This window comes from Dama dama, chromosome 14 (genome assembly GCF_033118175.1).
Source record: "Dama dama isolate Ldn47 chromosome 14, ASM3311817v1, whole genome shotgun sequence".
NCBI lineage: Eukaryota > Metazoa > Chordata > Mammalia > Artiodactyla > Cervidae > Dama > Dama dama.
The window spans coordinates 13,706,144-13,731,954 of NC_083694.1; the positions used below are offsets into that span (position 1 = coordinate 13,706,144).

Consider the following 25,811-nt stretch of genomic DNA (forward strand, 5'->3'; position numbering starts at 1 on the left):
TTGGACAAAATTGGGTAGGAATCACCATGGAAACTGATTCCCTGCCCCCTTGTCAATTTCTCAGGAAGTGTATGGAAGACAGACAGACTGATTCACACTAATGGTGAGGTGATGTGAAAGACCACCTGCTCTTTATTTTTCCTGTCTTAGAGCATGTATATATTTTCCCAATTTCCTGCCAGTTCAGACTCACCAAGTCACATCAGTTTATTTTTCCAGAATATATCCTGTATCAAATCCTTTTCTGACTCCCTCCCCAGTGTCCCTATACAAGTGACCACCGTGTTTCCTCTAGATTACTCCTAAGGTTCGTCCTTTGCACACATCTTTTTAAAACTTGAGTTATTTTAACTCAACCTACAATTAGCCACTTGATATGAAATCCAAATGCCTTTCTGTGGTTTCTTAAGGCACCATGTGAATGATATGCCACTGGCTTTCATCTGAAACCTCATCTGACCACTCTCCTGATTGTGCTTGATTTTTCAGCCACAAGGAAACTTCACATTTTTCTGCACAGATGTTACTCTCAGAGGGGAGTAACATTACTGATGTTCCCACCAGCAATAGTGCCTGTAGACCACCAAGAGTCTCTACTATTTCATGATCTCATTTTACATTTTTCATAGTATTTATTATTATGTAAAAAAAATATGTTTCCTGGTTTATCATCTGTCATTCTTGCATATTTTCTTAAAGATAGGAATCTTGCCTGTATTTGTTACCAATTTACCCCCTACAGTTATTGTGTATGGAAAATGCCAATGTCTGAACAAAGCATGTTGTAGCCATCAAGCCATCAGTCACTGCAGCCACCCCAGCTGTGGACCCTGATGGGATTCCTAACAGGAAAAGGAGGATGCTTGCCCTAGATAGTTAAAGTGCATATCAGAGGAATGATTTCAGTTAGCATAGACTCTTGCATCTTCCCATACATAGAAAAGTGCTAAATTCATTAACCTGAATTTCTTTTTTTTTTTTTTCAATTTTTTAAACTTTTCCTTAATAGTAATTTTTTGATGTTCCACTATCTGGTTTTTGTTGCAAAACTCCTATGTATCCTGACTCCTCCCTTCTCTTTTCAGAGCAGTCCCTCAGAGTGACCTCAGAGACTATCTTCTGGGCTTAGGTCCTTAATTTTGTCCACCAAATAAAACTTAATTTTCAACTTCTGCATTGTGCAGTTTTTTCAATCAACATTAAAGTAGTGCTGGGCACACAATAAGTTCTCTTTAAATATTTGTTAATTTTTTAAATGAATAAGTGAAACTACACTTTGCTAGGAAGCTGAGACTGCCCAGTCCACTAGATAAATGTCAAAATGGTGAAATATACGAAAGAGGATAATTGAGGTCTAATTCAGGAAGAAGACTGAATGAAAGAGGGGAATCCATGGAGCCAGAATGGGTCAGATAAACCAATAGATTCAGAATTGGAGAGAATCAGGATGAGAGGGAGAGCAGGTGAACCAGGAATGAGGAGGGTGAAAAAGGAGAGACCCCTGGACACACTAAAGAAGCAAGTCTGCCCTGGAAGCCTGAGGAATTAAATGTAGAAGAGAGAGGTAGTCCAGGCAGACAGAAAAGTTTAGCTGTAATGCACATTCTCTCTCCATTACCTTCCTCCATAAATAAATAATACTAAAATAATGAGATAAAGAGATCAGACTAGCCTGGTGTTGAATCCTGACTCCTTTTTTATTTTAAACCAATTGTGAGACCTTAAAGACAAGTAATTTCACTGCTTTTTAGTTTTTTTTTTTAAGGAAAAATGGGAGAGAGTAACACCTGTGTGACAGGGTCATGGGAAGATTAGTGTTAAGTGCTATAAACAAGCCATGCATTTACATAATTGCTGTTATTACAGCAGTGTTGATGGCAAAACAGTGACAAAAAATATCCCCATAATTGTGAAAACTGATTCTTTGAAAGTTATGTCTATTTGGGTTTGGAATGACAATGGTTATTAATACAATAAAATAGGAAGTGAAAGTCAAAATTCAATTATTTCTATAACACCTCCTTTTGAAAAGTTCAGTGTTGCAACATATACCATACTAGGTTTCATTACATCAACAATACAGAGTTCCCAGAAGAATTTCAGAACATAAAATATATTCTTCAAATAAGAAAGGAAGGAAGTGACAAGGGGGGAGACAGAAGAGATCAAAAGTAGAGATGATTCTCAGGGATATATCTGTTCCTTAGCAGCAAAACTACAGTGACTTTTTCATTTATTTAATTGCTTTGAAATTATGGGTGTCTCATTACCGTAAGATAGTTTTTGTTTTATACGTTTTTGTCTTGTTTTTATAAACATGGTTGATGAAAACCTTTGCGATAAATTACTTTTTAAGGTTGATTATTTGATAATGACAACCTACTTTCTCAAAATTGATTTACTTCAATTACTTAAAAGTTTTATTCAAGCATTGTCTTTCATGGTGGGTTGGGGGAAAGAATAGAATCATCATGCTCATTTGCCTTCTAATCTCTGACTGTTCTTTGGATTTAGTATTCCTGGTATTTTTTGTTGAAATTATTTTTTCATCTTTAAGTGCTACTTATATTTTCCTTCAGAAATCTCTCTGTTGGGTGATGTTAATAATTTATCTAAAATGCATGAAATTAGTTTAGTAGCTTAAGGATATGAACTATTAGCAATTAGAATGTATACTAGGTTAATTTCAGCCATTTTTAAAATTATTGCTATTGTAATGACACTCTCTTTTGTTGCTATAAGTGTATTTTAACTTCATATGTTTTACCTGACTGAACATGAAATTGTATTACTCCATTTCTTAAAAATTGAGACTGGTGGTATTTAACTTGAGTAAATTCTCTTTCTCTCTCATTAAATGACCAGAACTGAAGAACAACTCTAATATTAACACCGAGGATGTCAGGTATACAAGCAAGATATTTTAAGTAAAAAGCCAGGTTTTAAAATTTTATTTTTAAGGCTTAATTGAAATGTAGTTGATTTGCAATGTTGTGTTAATTTCTTCTTTACAGTAAAATGATTCAGTTATACATATATATATATATATATATATATACATTATTTTTAATGTTTTTCATTATGGTTTATCACAGAATATTAAATACAGTTCTCTGTGCTATACAGTAGGACCCTATTGTTTATCCAGTCTATATATACTACTTTGCATCTGAAAACTCATTACTTTATAAGTAGATGCTTCCTAAGTAACTAGGTCTTCAACTAAATTTAAACATTTTTCAAAACAAGTTGAGTGTAAAATCCTCTCTACCAGCATTAAAGTGATGAAAAGGAAATAAATGAAAAATGTCTTTTTCCCCAAGAGTTATTTAGTACATCATATTATTGACTTAGACATAAAACTTGGGATAGGATATGTGAAGCCTTTAATGGGATATTTTATGATAGAAAAGTCAGTGATTAAATTATCTTCCTATAGGGGAAAATAAATTATAAAAAGCCTTCTTCAATATATATCATTTTCTATGTTTGTTTCATCTTATAGCTTCCAAACTATTTTTCAATATAGCTATTTAGCTTGCTTCTTTTTGGGATAATGATATCTAAACTCCATCACAGTTTAAAAATCTAAAATAAGCTACTAAATTTAAAGAATCAATCTTGGAGAAGATTGCACTCCTGGGATATATTGATTTCTAGCTATGGAATATATTTCAGGACTGTTTTTATAATATATTTCATTATAATACAATCTATGACAAACACTGAAATAAAGTGCATCTGTGTACTGAATACAGAAATACCGAAAAAAGAAAAAAAAACAAGTGAATGGAAACCAAAAGACCTTAACATTGTTTGGCTTACTGAGCAGATAAAGGGTGTTCACTAATAACAGGTCAGGATTCTCGATCAATAGAAAAGAACAAAGGATTAAGGGAGATGAAAATCAAAAATTAATTAAAAATTGATAAAAAATGGTATATCAAAAATTTTATAGTAATTTTAAATATGACCCGAGCCTCACCTCCACAATTGCAAAGACTTGTCCAAGCAGTCATAGGTAAAGCTCTGAGCCATCCACAGTCCCTGGAGGATGTGAACACCTCCTGGTGAAACGGCTCTTGAAAGCATAAGGAGGTGAGAAGCTGACCACAGAGGGTGCTCTGTGCTCCAGAAAGCACATCCTAAAGAGGAAGATGAGGAAAAGATGGGGTTACTGACTCCCAGGTCCCTTCCCAACACCCACCTGTTTGTCAACCCACACCTCTCTGGGCAGGGTCTGGAATGTCGACTCAGTGAGGATAGTTTAGGCAAAGTAACTTCCCTCCCAAGTACTCTTTTTCTCAGAGATTTTTATCTGATTGGACCAAAATTCATTCTAGAAGCAAATAGATTGTATATTGAGATTTGTTCATTTACAACTTTAAAGAATTTTTTATTCTCAGCAACATAAAACAGTTCTATTTTGATTTTGAATGCACAGAGTTTTAAAAGCCATCATTAATTTTTTAGCAGAAAGAGTTGTATTTTTTTGCTTGCAAGTTTGCTTTTGAATTTTTTTTTCTGAAAGTACTTCTTATGAGAATGTATCAGGGATTACCATATGGCTCAACTTAAAGCATTTTGTCAGATATCTAATTTTACTAGCTATAGAAAATATTTTCTTTATTGTTGGAGTGTAAAAATGCATGATTGAAATGCAGAGTAATATTAACTTATTAGGGTAATTATGTAAAATAAGTACTACCTCAGTGACTATATAGTATATAATTAGCTATACCTGCAAGGTAGTTTATTTAGTTCAAAAATTTTATGATCTATTTTTTATGTGTGTGTGTTTGTCAAAGAAAAAACAGAGGTCAGTAAGCTGGGATATGATAGAATATTAGTTTGATTTTTTTTCTTATTTTCTTGCATCCCTATAAGTATGGAAATCCAAATATCCTCATTTAATTATAGAAATGCTCAATTCTCACTTTTCTGTATGTAAATTACATTCTGTAGAAAATATTCAAAGATAGTTTTTAATTCTGTATCATGCACCGTCTTCTTTCAAAATAGATTAATAGCTGTCTTTCTCGTTTTCACTGTCTCTTCTTAGGAGGCATAAATTCCTTTTATTTTAGTTTATCTGTGATATAATTTAAAGAAGTTAATCTGCCAAGGTATGTATTAATACATATAATTTATTATTTGACCAAATAGGAATAATTACTTGAAAATACATGAAACTATTTCTATGTATTTTCAAGTAATTAGAAATGCATAGTCAGTTACATTTTTAATTAGAATGCATATTCTGTTCAAGAAAAAGTATTGAAAGAAAGAAAAGAACAATTTTCTGAAGCTTTATATTCCAAGGAATTATTAAAATAATGACACTTCCATATTTGTATGTAAGACTGAATATTTACTTAGACTCATACTACTTAAGATCAGTTATATCAGTTCACCTCTCTGTCATCTCTCTGTGTCTCTGTCTCTCTCTTATTCTTTCATTTCCATCCCTGTCTCTCACATTTCTCTGGTAAAGAGAATAAAAACTTTGAAATTAAAGTAATATTGTTAATTCACATGTAATTATTATAAGGCAGTTACCTACTAAAATGAGCCCATTTATAAAAATCATAATAAAGAAGAAAATGAAATTAAATTTGCTATGTCAGTTGATCTTAATAATGGCATTCCTGGCAACTAAGTCAAAAGATAAATGCTGAATTTTAGAATTTCATAAATACAATTATATTTATTCTTGTTTTTCTGTATAGCACTTTAATAGGACAGATAAATCACTTGTCCATTCATTTGACAAATATGTACTGAGTTACCTATAAAAGCACAAAGATTCAGGACCTTCCTTAAAGGAACGCACAGGTCACTGATAAAGACAGACATTTAAATTGGTAATAAATTTTACTGTGGTTTAGAGCCTCATTACTTGAGGCTGGTCCATGATCCAAGAGCATCAGCATCACCTTGGAACTTGTTAGAAATGCAGAATCTCAGATTCCATCCCAGATTAATGAATCAGAATCTACATGTTAACAAGATCTCCAGGTGATTTATATGCACATTAAGTCTGAACAGCACTATTTAGAGTATCTATATAAATTTCAAGTGCATTTAACTGCTCCAGAAATCTCACTTCGGAGAATCAATCTTACCAAAATAATAGCAAGAGTCTGCAACTATACATAACAAAAATGTTCATTATAGCATTGTTTGTAAGCTGCTCCATGAAACTTCTATTTCATTCAGGGTGTATTCTGTTCCATCTCTCCTTGGAACTGTATATTTCCAGTTACTTTTTTATTCATGTCGTTATTCTGTAGGGACTATTGTTTCTAGGCAATTTTGTTTAGAAATTTTTCTGACAACTTGGGGGGATAACTTAATAAGCATAAGGTCCGTTGCTTTCTTTAAGAGTGTTTTGCAAAACATATGTTTGTTTGTTTGTTTGTTTTTTGTCAAAGCTATATAAGGCTAGCTATTTTCTTCGTAAAATATCTTGCAGATACCAAACGGTATTAAGCCAACATGTCTGTTTTTTACTATCTTTATATATTTGACTTTGCTCCTTATCAGAAGCCAGTTTTTTCTGGATTTTTCCCCTTCTATTTGTATCTAAAACCCTGTCTTTTTTCTATAACACTATGTTAGTGGAAAGATTCGTGTCTTCAGGGGATATACCTTTTAACACAGAAAGCTAGGAAACAATGATCATTAGCAGTGAGAGTAAACACTGAAAAGTGAAGTAAAATTTAAAAAGACAGAGACACTTAAAATATAGTAAAACTTGGAGAATTTTTTAAGGAATGAAAAACATAAGGAATAATATGATTTGTTATTACCAAAAATAGGATAACAATTTTGAACTAAAATGATATATCAAAAGCAAAACGTACAGTTACATTTAAACTGTATTTGCACTGGTTATTCCTGTTATTCTACTCTTATAGCAGTTTTTGATAAATGAAACTCATACAAAAGCAAAATAGACATTCACAGTAAGATTTTCAAGGATAAGAAATTTGAATGACTGGGAAGATATTTGCCATAAATGCATTCTTTTTTCACCTGGGTAGAATGGTATATATATTGGAGTCAGTATACTAGTCCATGGGTAGTAGCAATGTTAAAATAAAACAAAATACAGCCAACATCTGAGAGTTACCTTCATGGCAGTTAAAAAAGAAATAACCTCAAAACTCAGTGCACTGCAACTACACAACACAACACTGGTTGTGTCTCCCCAGTATTATGTCTCTCCAGTATGTATGGATCCCATGGTCTGAGTGTCTGCTCATTCTGGGAATCAAGTTGAGAAAGGCTCTCATTGAAACATGCTATCCTACTGGCAGATGGCAAAGGCATAAAAAGAAAAAGTGAATATAATAAGTTTCTGATGTGTTTCAAAACTTGTACTGAATCGTGGCACATCTGGCTCTTGTGAATTCTGCTGACCTCATCATTTTCTATTTTCGATACCAAATTAAAGGGCATCACTCACTGTTCTTTACAATGGACCATTAATACATGTGTGGGCTTCCCTGGAGGCTCAGTGGTGAAGAATACCCTTGCCAATGCAGTAGAGGCGGGTTCGATTTCTGGGTCAGGAAGATCCCCTGGAGAAGGAAATGGCAATCCACTCTAGTATTCTTGCCTGGAGAATCCCATGGACAGAGGAACCTGATGGGCTACAGCCCATGGGGTCACAAAGAGTCAGACATAACTTAGCGACTGAACAACAATACATGTGTGCATGTTTGCATCCATGACACAATTAAAATTGCAAATAATAAACTACTGGATTATATTGATTTATCTGTAGGATTCTTTTACTCATTCTCTTTTCCATTGCTTTTTGTTGTGAAAGTTTGAAAGCATTACCTCCATCCCTAAAAACACTATATGTGAGAATGCAAGTTGAAAAGATCCCAGTGAAAAGGTAATAGAATGAAAGCTCTTTCATTTCTGTTTCTCGTGGACACAAAATCAACTCTTGAAAACCAGGACAGAAGAATACATAATTGTGAGGTCCACAATATATGGAATATACCTAATCTTACCCTATGAACTAACCCTAGGGTAACATTAAAGTCATGAATTTTTTTTTTGTGGTTTTACAGTCCTCTGTTTTGCATGCTCTATGAAAGCAATCTTCAGTATGTGCTTTTTTAAATTTTTTTCAGTATGTGCTTTTAATGTCCATAAACCTCCACAGCATTTTAGTTGTAAAAGGCACAGCTGCATGATTTCTATGTGAAATAATCACATCTTTTTATATCTACAATCATTAATCCTTTTCACTTTCTAATGGACTCAGAATGTTGAATCACTTGAAAATCACATTTAGTTTTTACAAAATGGGTGGATGTCCTTTGGCACTCATGTCATGCTTATGAGCTACAGCTGGCTTTAAAAATGTGAATGTGAATGAAAATACATTTGAACACAAAATTTTGGTTGATTGAATAATATATCACTTTTCAAATCTGAATATTTTTACATAGAATTGTGATGAACTTATGTGTCAGTTCTTTCAGTTCAGTCGCTCAGTCGTATCCTAATCTGCAAACACCATGGACTGCAGCACACCAGGCCTCCCTGTCCATCACCACTCCCAGAGTTTACTCAGACTCATGTCCATTGAATCAGTGATGCCATCCGACCATCTCATCCTCTGTGGTCCCTTTCTCCTCCTGCCTTCAATCTTTCCCAGCATCAGGGTCTTTTCAAATGAGTCAGTTCTTCGTATCAGTTGGCCAAAGTATTGGAGTTTCAGCTTCAATATCAGTCCTTCAAATGAACATTCAGGATTGATTTCTTTTAGGATGGACTGGTTGGATCTTCTTGCAGTCCATGGGAATCTCAAGAGTCTTCTCCAACACCACATTTCAAAAGCATCAATTCTTCAGTGCTCAGCTTTCTTTATAATCCAACTCTCATATCCACACATGACTACTGGAAAATCCATAGCCTTGACTAGGCAGACCTTTGTTGGCAAAGTAATGTCTCTGCTTTTGAATATGCTGTCTAGCTTGGTTATAACTTTCCTTCCAAGGAGTAAACGTCTTTTAATTTCATGGCTGCAGTCACCTTCTGCAGTGATTTTGGAGCCCCCCAAAATAAAGTCTGTCACTGTTTCCATTGTTTCCCCATCTATTTGCCATGAAGTGATGGGACTGGATGTCATGATCTTAGTTTTCTGAATGATGAGCTTTAAGCCTGCTTTTTCACTCTTCTCTTTCACTTTCATCAGGAAGCTCTTTAGTTCTTCTTCACTTTCTGCCATAAGGGTGGTGTCTTCTGCATATCTGAGGTTATTGATATTTCTCCCAGCAATCTTGATTCCAGCTTGTGCTTCATCCAGCCCAGAGTTTCTCATGATGTACTCTGCATATGAGTTCAATAAGCAGGGTGATGATATACAGCCTTGACATACTCCTTTTCCTATTTGGAACCAGTCTGCTGTTCCATGTCCAGTTCCAACTGTTGCTTCCTGACCTGCATATAGGTTTCTCAAGAGGCAGGTCAGGTGGTCTGATATTTCCCATCTCTTGAAGAATTTCCCACAATTTATTGGGTCCACACAGTCAAAGGCTTTGGCTTAGTCAATAAAGCAGAAATCGATGGTTTTTTGTAACTCTCTTGCTTTTTCGATGATCTAGCGGATGTTGGCAATTTGATCTCTTGTTCTTCTGCCTTTGCTAAAGGCAGCTTGAACAGCTGGAAGTTCACGGTTCTCATACTGCTGAAGCCTGACTTGGAGAATTTTGAGCATTCCTTTGCTAGCATGTGAGATGAGCGCAATTGTACAGTACTTTGGACATTCTTTGGCAGTGCCTTTCTTAGGTATTGGAATGAAAACTGTCCTCTTCCAGTCCTGTGGCCACTGCTGAGTCTTCCAAATTTGCTGGCATATTGAGTGCAGCACTTTCAAAACATTATCTTTTAGGATTTGAAATAGCTCAACTGGAATTCCATCACCTCCACTAGCTTTGTTTGTAGTGAGGCTTTCTAAGGCCCACTTGACTTCACATTCCAGGATGTCTGGCTCTAGGTGAGTGATCACACCATCATGATTATCTGGGTCATGAAGATCTTTTTTGTACAGTTCTTCTGTGTATTCTTGCCACCTCTTCTTAATATCTTCTGCTTCTGTTAGGTCCATAACCATTTCTGTCCTTTATTGAGCCCATCTTTGCTTGATTGTATTATATTTTCCTCAGTTTTTCTTAGAATATTTGTTATTTTTCTTTAATTTATCCTATTACATAAGAATTATATAATAGAATATCTATCCATAGGAAATTCAAAATAATGTTCTATCAATTTTTAATTTTAGTATATTGTAATCAGTAAGTGTGTTGAAGAAACAATTATCTGGACATTTGATAAAGAACAATAAGGCAGACTTTATGCATGGGGCCTCCTACAAGAGAGTTGTATAGCAGGGGAGATTGTGCTTAATTATGAACGGAACCAGGAAAATGGTGCATTTAGTCTATGAGCAGAGTAGAAGGGTTGGTAGATAGAATATTACAGAGAAGGCAGAATAATTCTTTTTAAAGCGACCTAACAGGAATCTTACTGAAGGCAGACCAGGGTTACCAAATGTCACCAGGGAGATGGTGAAGGATGAGGAATTTGGTTAGCTATTATAGACGATCAGATGTTCAGGGTAGGGGATTCTTGCTAAAGTGACTTGACAGAATTCTTCCTAAAATTGGACTGACAAATGCCCATAGAAAGAGTCTAGTCAAAACAAGCTCATAAGAGCTTGTCTAGAGTCATCAAGGAGAAAAACTTTCTCAACTGATTTCTTTTTTCAAACTTTTGGAATTTGCTAAGGATTTTTTCATGGAATATATGGCCAATATGTTCTATGTACTCGTGAGAAGAAATTTTCATTTCCTCTTTATTATTATAAGGTTTCATATTTCACTAGATTATATATCTTATTATGTAGGTTGTGTAGATCTCTATCATTGCATTTATACCCCCACTGAATATATCTAGGTCTAGGAAACATGTTCTGGAGTCTCATAACATTGTCAGCATATGTATATTTTAACCTGTATCTTCTATGTTCTGCTTTATGAAAAGTGTTGCAGTTAAAGAGATTTGCAAGTTTTAGTCTTCAGCACTATTCAGTCTATTTTGTTTTCTGATGTAATAATTTTGGCCTGAAGAGATGTTTAATTTTTCTTACTTTTTTATTTACTTTTATCAAGATATCTTTATCATTTCATTTTTAACTGTATTTAAGAGGAGACACCGTTTGCTGTCTTAGTCTGTTCAGGCTGCTATAGTAAAATACCAATAACTGGGTGACTTGCAAACAGCAGAAACGTCTTGTTCAAAGTTCTGAAAGCTAGAAGTCAGAGAGCAGAATGCCAAGATGGCTGAGTGAGGGCTCTCTTCCAGTCACGGATTTTCCCTTGTATCTTCGCATTGCAGGAGCGACAAAGAATCTCTTGGGGGACTCCTTTACAAAGGCGTGACTTCCATTCCTGAGGGCTCTGCTCTCATAACCCAGGCATGTCCCACAGACCCCACCTCCTAATACCATGATCCTAGAAGGATAGAATTTCAGCATGTGAATTTTGTGAGATACAAACCTTCAGATCATAGCACTTGTATGTGTCATTGAGCTGCGTTATGACTTCTTAGATCATAGGAAGATAAGGGCACTGATCTTTCTGTCTCCATGTGCAAGATGTTTGCTTAGGTACATGTGTGAGCTGGTCTCAGATTCAGTGAGACCAGATTTCCAAAACAGTTCATCCTTCCCTTTGGGGGTAAATGATTGCTATTTTTTTTTTTTTCTTATAGTATTTGACATAAATATTTCCTTTTTGCTTTCAGATGTTCCCATCTGAAGGCTGGTTACCATGCAAATGACTTAACGCTGTTGATAATTTGATTCAGTCGTTCATGTTTTTGAAGGTTTTTTTTTCCTTTCAGTAATTCTAGTCTGCTTGATTTTCAGGATGTGTGTGTGTGTGTGTGTGTGTGTGTGTGTGTGCGCGCGCGCGCGCATGTGCACACATGCGCACTCAGTTGTATCTCACTTTTTGCGACGCTCCAGAATGTAGCCCACCAGACGCCTCTGTCCATGGAATTTTCCAGGCAAGAATATAGGCTTGAGTTGTCATTTCCTTCTCCAGGGGATCTTCCAGACCCAGGGATCAACCCACGTCTCTTACATCTCCTGCTTTGGCATGCTGAGGTCCAAATACAAACTGAGAATGCAACTTTCTTGAAATAACATTGTTGACACCTTATTTCTGATACCAACTTAACCTGATCTCTTGCAGGGTAGTACAAACTGTCACTTAAAATTAGGTGGTCACTAGACTGTGTTATTTTAAAATTGGCATTATTTTTAATTTGGAGAAGATAAGCAAGCTCTTCTTTTGCTAGAAATCTTATTTGGTCTTTTAGGAAACTGGCTTGCCAATTTGTCAATGGGCATAATGCCACCTGAACAGATGGGTTTCTCAAAGAATGAGAACAAGCTTCAAGTCTGACAATTATATGCTAGATGATCCAAGAATCTGGAAGTCTGAGGATGGCAAGTTCTTAATGTTAGACTTAAATGGCATTGACACTTTTTTAATCAACATTCAAACGTTGAAAACTATAGCTTAACTGTAATTTGCTTAACTTTAAATTTCACCTTAGAGGGTCAAGTACCTAAAGCTCCCATGGAGGTTAGTGATTTCTACAGAGCTATTAACACACAATGTTGTAATATTTAATGCCATGTATTTGTTGTTGTTTAGTTGCTCAGTCGTGTCCAACTTTTTGTGACCCAATGGACTGCGGCATGCAAGAAACCACTGAGCTTCAGTTCAATTCAGTCACTCAGTCATCTCCGACTCTTTGCGACCCCATGAACTGCAGCACGCCAGGCCTCCTTGTCCATCACCAACTCCCAGAATTTAATCGAACTCATGTCCTTGGAGTCCATGATGCCATTCAACCATCTCATCCTCTGCCATCCCCTTCTCCTCCCGCCTTCAATCTTTCCCAGTATCAGGGTCTTTTTAAATGAGTCAGTTCTTCACATCAGGTGGCAAAGGTATTGGAATTTCAGCTTCAGTATCAATCTGTCCAATGAATATTCAGGACTGATTTCTTTAAGATGGACTGGTTGGATCTCCTTGCAGTCCAAGGGACTCTCAAGAGTTTTCTCCAACACCACAGTTCAAAAGCATCAATTCTTCTGTGCTCAGCTTTCTTTATAGTCCAACTCTCACATCCACACATGACAACTGAAAAAACCACAGCTTTGATTAGATGGACTTTTGTTGGCAAAGTAATGTCTCTGCTTTTTAACATGTTGTCTAGGTTGGTCATAACTTTTCTTCCAAGGAGCAAGTGTCTTTTAATTTCATGGCTTCAGTCACCATCAGCAGTGATTTTGGAGCCCCCCAAAATAAAGTCTCTCACTGTTTCCATGGTTTCCCCATTTATTTGCCATGAAGTGATGGGACCAGATGCCATGATCTTAGTTTTCTGAATGTTGAGCCTTAAGCCAACTTTTTCACTCTCCTCTTTCACTTTCATCAAGAGGCTCTTTAATTCTTTGCTTCCTGCCATAAGGGTGGTTTCATCTGAATCCCTGAGGTTATTGATATTTCTCCCAGAACTCTTGATTCCAGCTTGTGTTTCATCCAGCCAAGCATTTCTCATGATAAGCTCTGAGCCTAATACACATATTTATATAAGTATATAAGCATTTATATGTTTTCTTTGCATTTTAAAGATACATTTGAAAACAGCTAATGTTTTGAAGTGGGCTTCCCTGGTGGCTCAGTGGTAAAGAATCTGCTTGCCAATCAGGAAATGCAGGTTTGAGCCTTCGATCTGGAAGATCCCTGGAGAAGGAATTGGCCACCCTTTCCAGAATTCTTGCCTGAGAAATCCAAGAGTAGGACATGAATTAGCAACTAAACAACAATGTTTTGTAATATGCTTGGTCAAGTTTCCATTTGCCATAATGATCTGTAGTAACTATTGTTTGTTTTACATATTTTCTCATCTTAATTTGCTTTGGGGCCACATTAGTGTTAGATAAGTAAACTATATGAAAAAGTCAATAAAAGCTAGAGGAAAAGTTCCACAAAAGCTTGCTATTCAATGTTTACTAAATATGTATTCACAACCGTCAGCATCCCAGGTACTTTTCTAGGTATGTGTGAAGTATTTGCGAACAAAAATGTAAACAAAACTCCCTGCCCATTTGTTATTTGTCACTCTTTTGTTTCATAATGGTTATCATCTAGGGTTCCTCACTTGCAGGTAATGTAAACATTGATTTTAAGTGGTAAATGGAATAATATAAAGTATTATTCATGCAGGAGAGGAGTCACTCACGATTTTTGTGGACAAGCGGAAGCTGAGCAAACGATCTGAAGGAAGTGACCCCAGCACCAATAGCTCCTCGGTTACTCTGGAGACCCTACATCAACTGGCTGCTTCCTATTTCATTGACAGGGACAGCACCCTTCGGAGACTTCACCACATTCAAATCGCATCCACTGCCATAAAGGTATGAATATGTTTATCCTGTGAGGCTTCCCTGGTGGTTTAGTGGTAAAGAATCTGCCTGCAGTGCAGGAGACTGGGTTTCGATCCCTGGGTTGGGAATATTCCCTGGAGAAGGGAATGGCAGCCCCCTCCAGTATTCTTGACTTGAGAATTCCATGGACAGAGGAGCCTGGTGTTCTACAGTCCATGGGGTTGCAAAAATCGGATATGACTTAGCGACTAAATCATCATATCATTTGTGTTTTCTGTCTCTAAGATCCGTTTCTATGTATGTTCATGGCTCACTGATTTAAACTATGGTGTCTTGAAGAATAATATATTATTTCCTTTTGTTTTGAGTTTCACAGTACATTTAAGATGAAATTATATATATTTTTTCATGTAATTTTGTTAACTGGATAATTGGATTAAGGTTTTTCATGTCAGAGCATTATTTGAAATGCATATGAATTGAGTTTATCCTTGACTACTTAGACTCACTCACAAAGCATACATGGATAAAGCTTTGTTTAAATAATACTGGTTTCTTTTGTAAAAAGAAATTTGATTGTGTGCATTTAAAAATATTATCCTGAGTAGTGGATGATTGGGTTCAAAGTGAGTCAGTGTTCACAAATATCATTAAGAAGTCTGATTCAAGGAGTATTTCCCCCTTGTTTTTTAAGACACCAGTTAAGAAGTACAAGTAGTTGTTTATAAGTTTCTAGAAGTCAAGATATACCACAATCTGGAACTAGTGGACAAACTCCATGTGTTTGCTAAAATCTTTAGCCTTTGACTCAACTAAAGTTGACTTTATGAAAGCTTAGAGAATGGGAGAACAGGATACCTTTAATTTTCAGAAGAAAGAGAAAGAGAGAAAGACAGAGAGAGAGAGGCAGTAGTTTCCAGAACAATAGATGTTTTGACATATTTCTCTGGCTGTTTGGATAAGCATGTTATTGTGTTTGGGTTTGGCCAGGGGCCATTGTAAAATTAACAGACCAAAGAGTTGGCACAATGTGATGGTGTGATTCTGGACAAAATTAGTAAGAACAAAATAAAACATAACGAGCATTTCTTAGTGTTTTAAATATAATGTTATAATTAATGTAAAAGCAGTCATTAAATATATCATTTTATTGCTTTGTGAGATTAAAATTAATATTTATATTTTTTCAGTTACTTGAAAAATTAGTGCATTGATATGTTGAGAATGCTAGACAACTTAGCCCAGGGTACATCTTTTGTCCAAGATTGTCTTAGAGAGAATAAAATGTTACATGAAACTATCTTTAGCTTAAGAGTTGCACAAATAATAACTGCCCATTTCCAATATTGCTTGTAGATGAGGTTAAGAAAAAGACTTCTGTATAAATAAGTTGTACAATTATAGTCTACCTCTGATCATAGGATTTGGGTTATATTGACTAATCAAGTGTATAAATAATATTTATGCCATATAGATATAAATGGGGCCAGCATGAATGCAGATGTTGTAATTAATTTTAAAATATTGTAAGGTAGAGTAGTGTTGTAGTTATTTAGCTCGAGGTTACTGAGAAGAAATAGACTTTTGCAGAAATCAATTTCAGGGATATAAACAGTGACTTAAAGTATATTTTCTAATAGAAGACATCATTGTTGTAAGTGTGTTTATTATATGGCTATTGATTTTTCACTCAGCACACCAAGTAGAATTATACAATAGAGTTATTGTATCCATAGTAAGTATTCATTCACAGTTTGTATCAAAACTTAATGGATATTTGTACATACTCTTTTCTCCCAGAATAGAAATCTGTATCACAAAAGGCACATGTTTTAATGGCTAGGCTATTGTAGGCAGGCAGTGTTCTTAGACACTGATGCTACAGCTGATAATGATAAGGCTTCATGGATGGTAGAAATGAGCCAGCCTCAAAGCAGAAGTGACTTATAAAATGAGTAAACTCAGAGTAGCTCCAGGGAACACAGAGGAGTAACCTGGAGTGTGGGAGAGTGAACAGTTTTGCCTTGAAAGGACTCCAGAAAGTACTCTTTATCCAGCAGTCTTGATAAGGGAGTTCTAATGCACACAATGGAAATAGTTTTTTAAATAATTATATTTATTTTTTTTTGGCTGTTCTGGGTCTTGGTTGCTGTCTGGGCTTTTCTCTAGTTGCAGTGAGCAGGGGTTACTCCCTAGTTGTGGTTTGAGGGCTTCTGATTGCAGTGGCTTCTCCTTGCAGAGCATGGGCTCTAGGGAATGCAAGCTTCGGTAGTTTCAGCTCCCAGGCCTTAGAGCACAGGCTTAATAGTTGTGGTACATGGGCTTAGTTACTCTATAGCATATGGGATCTTACAGACAGGGATCAAACCCATGTCTCCTGCATTGGCAGGCAGCTTCTTTATCACTGAGTAACTAAGGAAGTCTCGATAATGGAAATATTTTTTTTTTAATTTATTTATTTTAGTTGGAGGCTAATTACTTTATAATATTGTAGTGGTTTTTTGCCATACATTGATATGAATCAGAATGGAAATATTTTAAAGTGTGTGTATCAGGGCTGGAAACAGGAAAAAAGAAGTGGAACTTTAGATCAGGGAGAGGAAACAGAGAACAATATAGGAAGGATACAGAGATGGGTGGATTGTAAAGAAAAGTTCACATATCTTATGTGTAACTAAGAAAAAAAAAAGGAATGAGGTATGTGTACTGGGAGCAACATGGTTCAGAAAATAATCTGAAAGTCCCCAGGGCCTGCAAGGGTGAGGTGGTAGGGCCTGGGAAAGAGGGGCGGGCTATCAGACATTTCAGGATTAAATTTAAACATGGATATAGTTCCCACTTGAGGCAGTAAAGTAACTGGTGAATATCTGACCCAGGGTCAGCTGCAGTCTGGGACGCTGCGAAAGCTCTGGGAAAGGTTCTTGAGCAGGTCTGCAGGGTCCTTGAATTTCATGCACACTTTTATTATGCTGTGTAATTTCCTGGGGAGAGTGTCTTTTATTTTCCTTAGTTATCAAAAGTATAGATAAGAAATAAAAGATGTCGCTCCTCAAGTATAAGATTATAATTGCTTAGATGTAATTGAACAGGGTGAAAGCGGCGGAATGGTGAGGGTGGTGGGTGTGTAAGCAAAATCTAAGGGTATTCAACTTCTGAAATCCTTTTACAACTGAATAAACAACTGAATGCAAAGTGCTTTTGTAGTATATTTGAAATCAAAAGCTTAACACATCTACCAACTATCTAAAGGTTCAATGTGTTGCTTTAATATTTTAAAGATTCACACTAGGGATACCAAGATCTACAATTTCTTTGACAAGATAAAAAACCTTGGGGTTTTAAGTGCCATATAGTGGGCATGTAATTTCTTGAACAAATGTTGTATGAAGATATCTCATGATTCATAGAATCTAGGAGACAGAATATTGTTAAAAAATAAAGTCAAATGAGATCAGTATCCGATAACAGGAAAAATACTGTTAAATCTGTATTATCATGCCTGCTTTTATCGTGCTAATTCTTTAAAAAACACAGGAGTTGGACAAATAGCATTAACTGTGAGCCAGTTTCTAGAAAAGGAAACTGAACAAATGGTTGCTTTTGTCTCTTATAATCATGAATGTAAATGTAGACTGAAGTTCATTAAAACATGTATAAACAAAAAGGGAATGGCTCAAATGCCCATATAGCTTCAGTTCAGTTCAGTTCAGTCGCTCAGTCGTGTCCGACTCTTTGCGACTCCATGAATCGCAGCACGCCAGGCTTCCCTGTCCATCACCAACTCCCAGAGTTTACTCAAACTCATGTCCATCGAGTCAGGGATGCCATCCAGCCATCTCATCCTCTGTCGTCCCCTTCTCCTCCTGCCTCCAATCCCTCCCAGCATCAGGGCCTTTTCCAATGAGTCAACTCTTCACATGATGTGGCCCAAGTATTGGAGTTTCAGCTCCAACATCAGTCCTTCCAATGAACACCCAGGAGTGATCTCCTTCAGGATGGACTGGTTGGATCTCCTTGCAGTCCAGGGGACTCTCAAGAGTCTTCTCCAACACCACAGTTCAAAAGCATCAATTTTTCAGTGCTCAGCTTTCTTCACAGTCCAACTCTCACATCCATACATGACCACTGGAAAAACCATAGCCTTGATCAGACGAACTTTGGTTGGCAAAGTAATGTCTCTGTTTTTTAATATGCTATCTAGGTTGGTCAAAACTTTCCTTCCAAGGGGTAAGCGTCTTTTAATTTCATGGTTGCAGTCACCATCTGCAGTGATTTTGGAGCCCCCCACAAATAAAGTCTGACACTGTTTCCACTGTTTCCTCATCTATTTGCCATGAAGTGATGGGACCAGATGCCATGATCTTAGTTTTCTGAATGTTGAGCTTTAAGCCAACTTTTTCCCTTTCCTCTTTCACTTTCATCAAGAAGCTTTTTAGTTCCTCTTCACTTTTTGCCTTAAGGGTGGTGTCATCTGCATATCTGAGGTTATTGATATTTCTCCCAGCCATATAGCTTAATTAACTGCTATACTATTCCAATAATGGCATTTATGTCAAATATTATTTCTCAGTATAATTATTAGTGCAAAAATATCAAATATAATGTCTAGGATTGTCCATTATTTTCAGAACATTCAATTCAATTGACTCAAATTATCTAAAAAAATCACACTAACATATTCTTTAGGTTTATTTTGAAATATTAATGAAATTTAATATATGATTGACAAAGATGAGAAAAATCAAAATATACATATTGCAGAAAATTTAATCTATTACCTGATATGCTATATGCATTTTCCAAAATTTCCTTAATACTCTGTTTTAAAAATGAGATTATAGTAATTAAAAGTAAATTTTGAATCTGTTAAAAATTTAAAGTTATCATTATTTTTCTAAAAGAAAAAAATACAATATGTTCCTAACATTTTTCTAACATAGAACATTTATTGGAAATATATTTAAAATTATGGTGTTTAGAATTTTTTCCAACAGATTTTAGAAAAAAGCACAACAGTATGATAAAATCAACTTACAGTTCAATATTCCAGCTAAAAAGTCCATCTTCACATGATGTTTTGGTGCTGTATAGTTTACTAAAGGGTGTTGAAGGAGATATTGAGAAGAAGCTCCATGACTTTATAGCTTCCTTTATATTTCTGAAATTATAAAGATACATTAATATAAACTTCAAGAGCTATTCACAAAGTTAGGATATACATTAGAATATACAATGGAGCAAAGACAGTCTCTTTGACAAGTAATGATGGGAAAGTTGGGCCACAACACGTGTATCAGTAAACCAAAATAAACTCCGGGAGTTGGTGATGGACAGGGAGGCCTGGCGTGCTGCAATTCGTGGGGTCACAAAGAGTTGGACACAACTGAGCAACTGAACTGAACAGACTGACAATAACCTCAAAATGGCATAAAGACTTAAATGTAAGACCGGACATCATAAAACTCCTGGAAGAGAACATAGGCAACACGTTCTCTGACGTAAATCATATCGATGTTTTCTTAGGTCAGTCTCCTAAGGCAATAGGAAAACAACAACAACAACAAAAATGGGACCTAATCAATTTCATAAGCTTTTACACAGCAAAGAAAACCATAAACAAAAGGAAAAGTCAACCAATACACTGGGAGAAAATATCTGCAAATTATGTGGCCGATGAGGGCTTAATTTCCAAAATACACAAGTGGGTCATACAACTCAACAACACAAAACAACAACCCAATCAAAATATGGGTAAAAGACCTAAACAGACTTATTTTCTCCAAAGAAGACATACAGACAATCAACAAGCGTATAATAAGATACTCAACATTGCTAATTATCAGAGAAATGTAAATCAAACCTACCATGAAAATTACCTCACATGAATCAGAAAGGCCATCACTAAAATGTCTATAAATAGTAAACGCTGGAGTTCAGTTCAGTCACTCAGTTGTGCCCGACTCTTTGCAACTCTAGTATAAGTGTTCTTCATAATTCAAATGCTAATCATGCTAAGTTGCTGTTCCTTGTTCAGTTGCTCAGTCATGTCCAACTCTTTGCAACCCCATGGACTACAGTTTGCAAGGCTTCCCTGTCCATCACCAACTCCCAGAGCTTGCTCAAACTCATGTCCATAGAGTTGGTGATGCCATCCAACCATCTCATCTTCTGTCGTCCACTTCTTCTCCCGCCATCAATCTTTCCCAGCATCAGGGTCTTTTCTAATGAGCCAGCTCTTTCTATCAGGTAGCTGAAGTATTGGACTTTCAGCTTCAGTATCAGTCCTTCCAATGAATATTCAGGGTTATCTCCTTTAGGATGCACTGGTTGGATCTCCTTGCAGTCCAAGGGACTCTCAAGAGTCTTCTCCAACACCACAGTTCAAAAGCATCAATTATTCGGTGCTCAGCCCTCTTTATTGTCCAACTTTCACATTCGTAAGTGACTACTGGAAAAACCGTAGCTTTGATTAGATGGACTTTGTCAGCAAAGTAATGTCTCTTCTTTTTAATATGCTGTATAGGTTGGAGAGGATGTGGAGAAAAGGGAACCCTCTTACACTGTTAGTGAAAATATAAATTGTTATAGCCCCTGTGGTAACAATACAGAAGTACCTTGAAAAACAAAAATAGAATTACCATATGATCCAGCAATCCTATTTCTGGGCATTTATCTGGAAAAACTCTAATTTCAAAAGATACATGTACCCCAGTAGTTCATTTCAGGCTATTTACAATAGCCAAGACATGCTCAGTTCAGTTCAGTTCAGTTGTTCAGTTGTGTCCCACTCTTTGCGACCCCATGGACTGCAGCATGCCAGGTTTCCCTATTTTTCACTATCTCCTGGAGTTTGCTCAAACTCATGTCCATTGAATTGGTGATGCCATCCAAACATCTCATCCTCTGTTGTCCCCTTCTCCTCCTGCCTTCAATCTTTCCCAGCATCTGGGTCTTTTCTAAGGAGTCAGTTCTTCACATCAGGTAGCCTAAGTATTGGAGCTTCAGCTTCAGTGTTAGTCCTTTCAATTAATATACAGGGTTAATTTCTTTTAGGATTGACTGGTTTGATCTCCCTGCTATCCAAGGTACTCTCAAGACTCTTCTACAGTGCCACAGTTCAAAGGCATCAATTCTTCGGGATGCAGACTTTTTCATTGTCCAGGTTTCACATCTGTACTTGACTACTGGAAAAACCTTAGCTTTGACTATATGGCCTTTGTTGGATAAGTCATATCTTTGCATTGTAATATGGTATCTAGGTTGATCATAGCTTTCTTCCAAGGAGCAAGTGTCTTTTGATTTCATGGCTGCAGTCACCATCTGCAGTAATTTTGGAGACCAAGAAAATAAAGTCTCTCACTGTTTCCATTATTTCCCCATCTATTTGCCATGAAATGATGGGACTGGATACTGTGATCTTAGTTTTTTGAATTTTGAATTTTAAGCCAACTTTTTCACTCTCCTTTTTTACTTTTATCAAGAGGCTCTTTAGTTTCTCTTCATACTCCTATGTGTACTATTATGTCATGATTAAATTCATGGAATCAAAAATTTCCAGAATAATAAAGTATCATATTTTTTCATATTCAGAACTTTCATATGCTTGATAATAGTTTTGTAGTTTGCATTATGTATATTTATTTCCCCTGTGCCATGTCTTCATGGCTTTTGAAAAGTAATCCTAATTTTTGGAGGGCAAAAGCAGAAACTATTTTTACTTTTTTTGTTTTTAATCAAAGTAATGTCTTATAAGTTTTGTTTTTGTTCAGTTGCTAAGTCATGTCCAACTCTTTGAGACCCCATGGACTGTAGCACACCCCACTCCCTAGTCCTTCATTATCTCCTGGAGTTTGCTTAAACTCTTGTTCATTGAGTTGATAATGCTGTCTAACCATCTCATCCTCTGCCACCCCATTCTCCTTTTGCCTTCAGTCTTTTCCAGCATTGGGATCTTTTTCAATGAGTCGGCTCTTTGCATCAGGTGGCCAAAATATTGGAGCTTCAGATTCAGCATCAGTCCTCCTTATAAATAGTGGCATGTTGTCTGACTCTTTTTGACCCCATGAACTGCAACATGCCAGGCCACCCTATCTCTCACCATATCCTGGAGTTCACCCAAGTTCATGTCCATTGAATTGGTGATGCTATCCAACAATCTCATTTTCTGCCACCCTCTTCTCCTTTTGCCTTCAATCTTTCCCAGCATCAGACTCTTTTCCAGTGAGTTCTCTCTTTGCATATTGGAGCTTCAGCTTCAGCATCAGTCCTTCCAAAAAGTATTCAGGATTGATTTGCATTTGGTCCTATCATGTCATAGCAAATAGATGGGGAAACAAGGGAAATAGTGAGAAACTTTATTTTCTTGGGCTCCAAAATCACTGTGAGCAAACTCCGGGAGACAGTGAAGGACAGGGAAGCCTGGTATGCTGCAGTCCATGGGGTCGCAAGAGTTGGACACAACTGAGTGACTGAACAGCTCACATCTGTTCATGACTACTAGAAAGACCATAGCTTTGACAATAAGGACTTCTGTTAGCAAAGTGATGTCTTTGCTTTTTAATATGCTATCTAGGTTTGTCTGGGCTTCCCTGGTAGCTCAGCTGGTAAAGAATCCACCTGCAATGCAAGAGACCTCAGTTCCATTCCTGGTTCAGGAAGATCCCCTGGAGGCGGGCATAGCAACCCCCTATAGTATTATTGCCTGGAGAATCCCCATGGACAGAAAGGAGCCTGGTGGGCTACAGTCCATGGGGTCGCAAAGAGTCAGACACAACTGAGCAACAAAGCACCGCACATCACAGCACTAGGTTTGTCAAAGTCTTCCTTCTAAAAAGCAAGAATCTTCTCATTTCATGGCTGCAGTCATCATCCATAGTGACTTTGTCTTCCCATAAGCCAGAAAGGAAATGCTAATAATTCATGGAGTACTGCATGAAATGCTTAGAAATGTCATGCCTCACTGGTGGGGCATACCAAAGGGTATAGAGGCTACCAAATGGCAAATCTGTAAAAATAAATTTAAGCTTAGTTGTTTAGATTAAATATTAATTATATAGATTAGGAAAGAAAAGTAACGCTTCAATGTTTAGCATATTTTAGCATCTGTTTCATTCTACTCTTCTCTTTTCAGCTCTGTCCTATTTGTAAGTCTTGTTTACTGTGTCAGAGACTATATTCTTTGAGGTCATTATATTTTATTTGTTTTCTGCTCTCTCACATCTCAATTGTCTTAACTACCTGCACTCGAAATACATCTTGTGTTTATCTTTCTTGTGACAAATTGTTTATATATATATATATAATATCTATATAATATATACATTCTATGTTATAACTGAGTGCTGACTAAATTATTATCTCTTCCACATACAAAGAATATATGAAGTGGAAAAGCCTGAAGAAATTATTGTGTTTTTTTTTTAAATTTTTGGTTATTTGACTCAAAGAACCAAATTGAGTTTATTGAGATGAAGACTACAGTGTGTGACATAAAAAATACACTAGATAAGATTAAATGCCTATTTAATAAAATTTTAAATCTTCACATAGAACTGCTTCTATCCAGGGTAAATTAACAAGGAATGGATTTATCTCTTACCTGACAATCACAAGCAATGAGAAAAGACAAACATAATAGTTTGTAAGGCATTGAACAACAGGCAACGGAGGTTAATGACTATGAGAAACGGACACTACTGTGGTGAGAGGTGTGACTGTCTGCAGCTTACTGTCTTGAAAGAGTTTACAGGACGTAATTCAGGGAGAGAAAATCCAGATAGAAACCAAAACATTTTTCAAACTGAGGACAGAGCTCAGAGTTTAGAGAGACTCAAGTTATAACAGTTGTTGGTTGGTGTTGTTCAGTCACTAAGCCATGTCCGACTATATGCCACCCCAAATGGTCTGCAGCTTGCCATGTCCGCCACAGGCTCTTCTCCTCTACTGTCTCCCGGAGGAGAAAGCTACACAGAGAGAAAACCCCAGGGACTGTAGGAGTTTGCTTTCAAATACTTAGCAGAATGTTGTTGACTGCAAACTTAGGAGGAAATTACCTGACATCAGGGAAGAAAATTACACTGTAAAATTGGAGAAGTGTATTTGACACTCACTTAGGAGCCAAAAGGGCTTCCCTGATGGCTCAATTGGTAACAAATCCTCCTGCAATGCAGGAGACCCTGGTTTGATTCCTGGGTCTGGAAGATCCACTGGAGAAGGGATAGGCTGCCCACTCCAGTATTCTCGGTCTTCCCTTATGGCTCATCCGGTAAAGAATCTGCCTGTAATGTGGGAGACTTGGGTTCAGTTCCTGGGTTGGGAAGATCCCCTGGATGAGCTTATGGCAACCCACTCCAGTATTCTGGCCTGGAGAAGTACACAGATGGTATAGTCCATGGGATCACAAAGAGTCGTACAGGGCTGAGTCACTTTCACTTTCACTTTTCAGGATACGGAAATGTGTTCCCATAAGCCAGAAGGGAAATGCTATCAATTCATGGAGCACTGCATGAAATGCTTAGAAATGGCATGCCTCAGTGGTGGGGAATAAATAACTCAATTGAGTAAATTGAATTCTTCTCTAGAATCACCTCAAAAATTAATAAAAAATGAGACCAAAATGAATCACATTCTTTCTGAGAATTGCATCCCAGAACAAAGCTCAAGAATGCTCTATTTGGAATACAGAAAAGAAAAAAAAAGTCTAACATCCAGTACAGTAATATTCACAATGATAAATACTGGTAATGTTTACCAGTCAATGAACAGGCCAAAAAACAAGAACAAAAAATAGTGTAATGAAGAGAATATTCAGTCAACTCAAACTGACTCAGAATGAGCACAGACATTAAACTTATCAGACCAGAACACTTAAATGGGTATTATAACTGCATTCCATATTTTCTAAAGTACAACCATGAAGATAGAAAAAAGAACCAAATTGAACTTATTAAGATTAATACTATAATGTGTGATGTAAAAAATACACTGGATTAAATTAAATGCCTGTAACATGGCGCAGGAAAAGACTGGTGAAATCTAGACATAGATATATAAACAATTTGAAATGAAAAACAGAGAGAACAAAATGCAAAAAAAAAAACAATTAATAGTGAGCTGTGGGACTTGGTGCAATCATAAATATGTGTAATTAGAGTCCCCAGAGGAGACTGGGAGTGGAAGGAATTATTAGATACCTATTGCTATATAGTAATATTATCATTCCTTTAGAGACTTAGAATAAGCACATTCTACTGTCTTATTTTTTATTTTTTTGAAAGGTTAGCAAGGCTTGGCTAATTCTCAAAGCAAGGTGTCCACA

The 25,811-nt window shown here is 36.5% G+C and overlaps 1 protein-coding gene across 2 annotated transcripts in view; it reads left to right on the forward strand.

Annotated features, from left to right (window-relative positions):
• BRINP3 (BMP/retinoic acid inducible neural specific 3) overlaps positions 1-25,811 on the forward strand; it is a 437,487-nt gene that overhangs the window by 209,097 nt on the left and 202,579 nt on the right. For both annotated transcript variants that reach the window (XM_061161190.1, XM_061161191.1), the window contains one exon: positions 14,334-14,524. In XM_061161190.1, the coding sequence (XP_061017173.1) occupies positions 14,334-14,524 (191 nt within the window). The remainder of the gene's footprint in view (positions 1-14,333; positions 14,525-25,811) is intronic.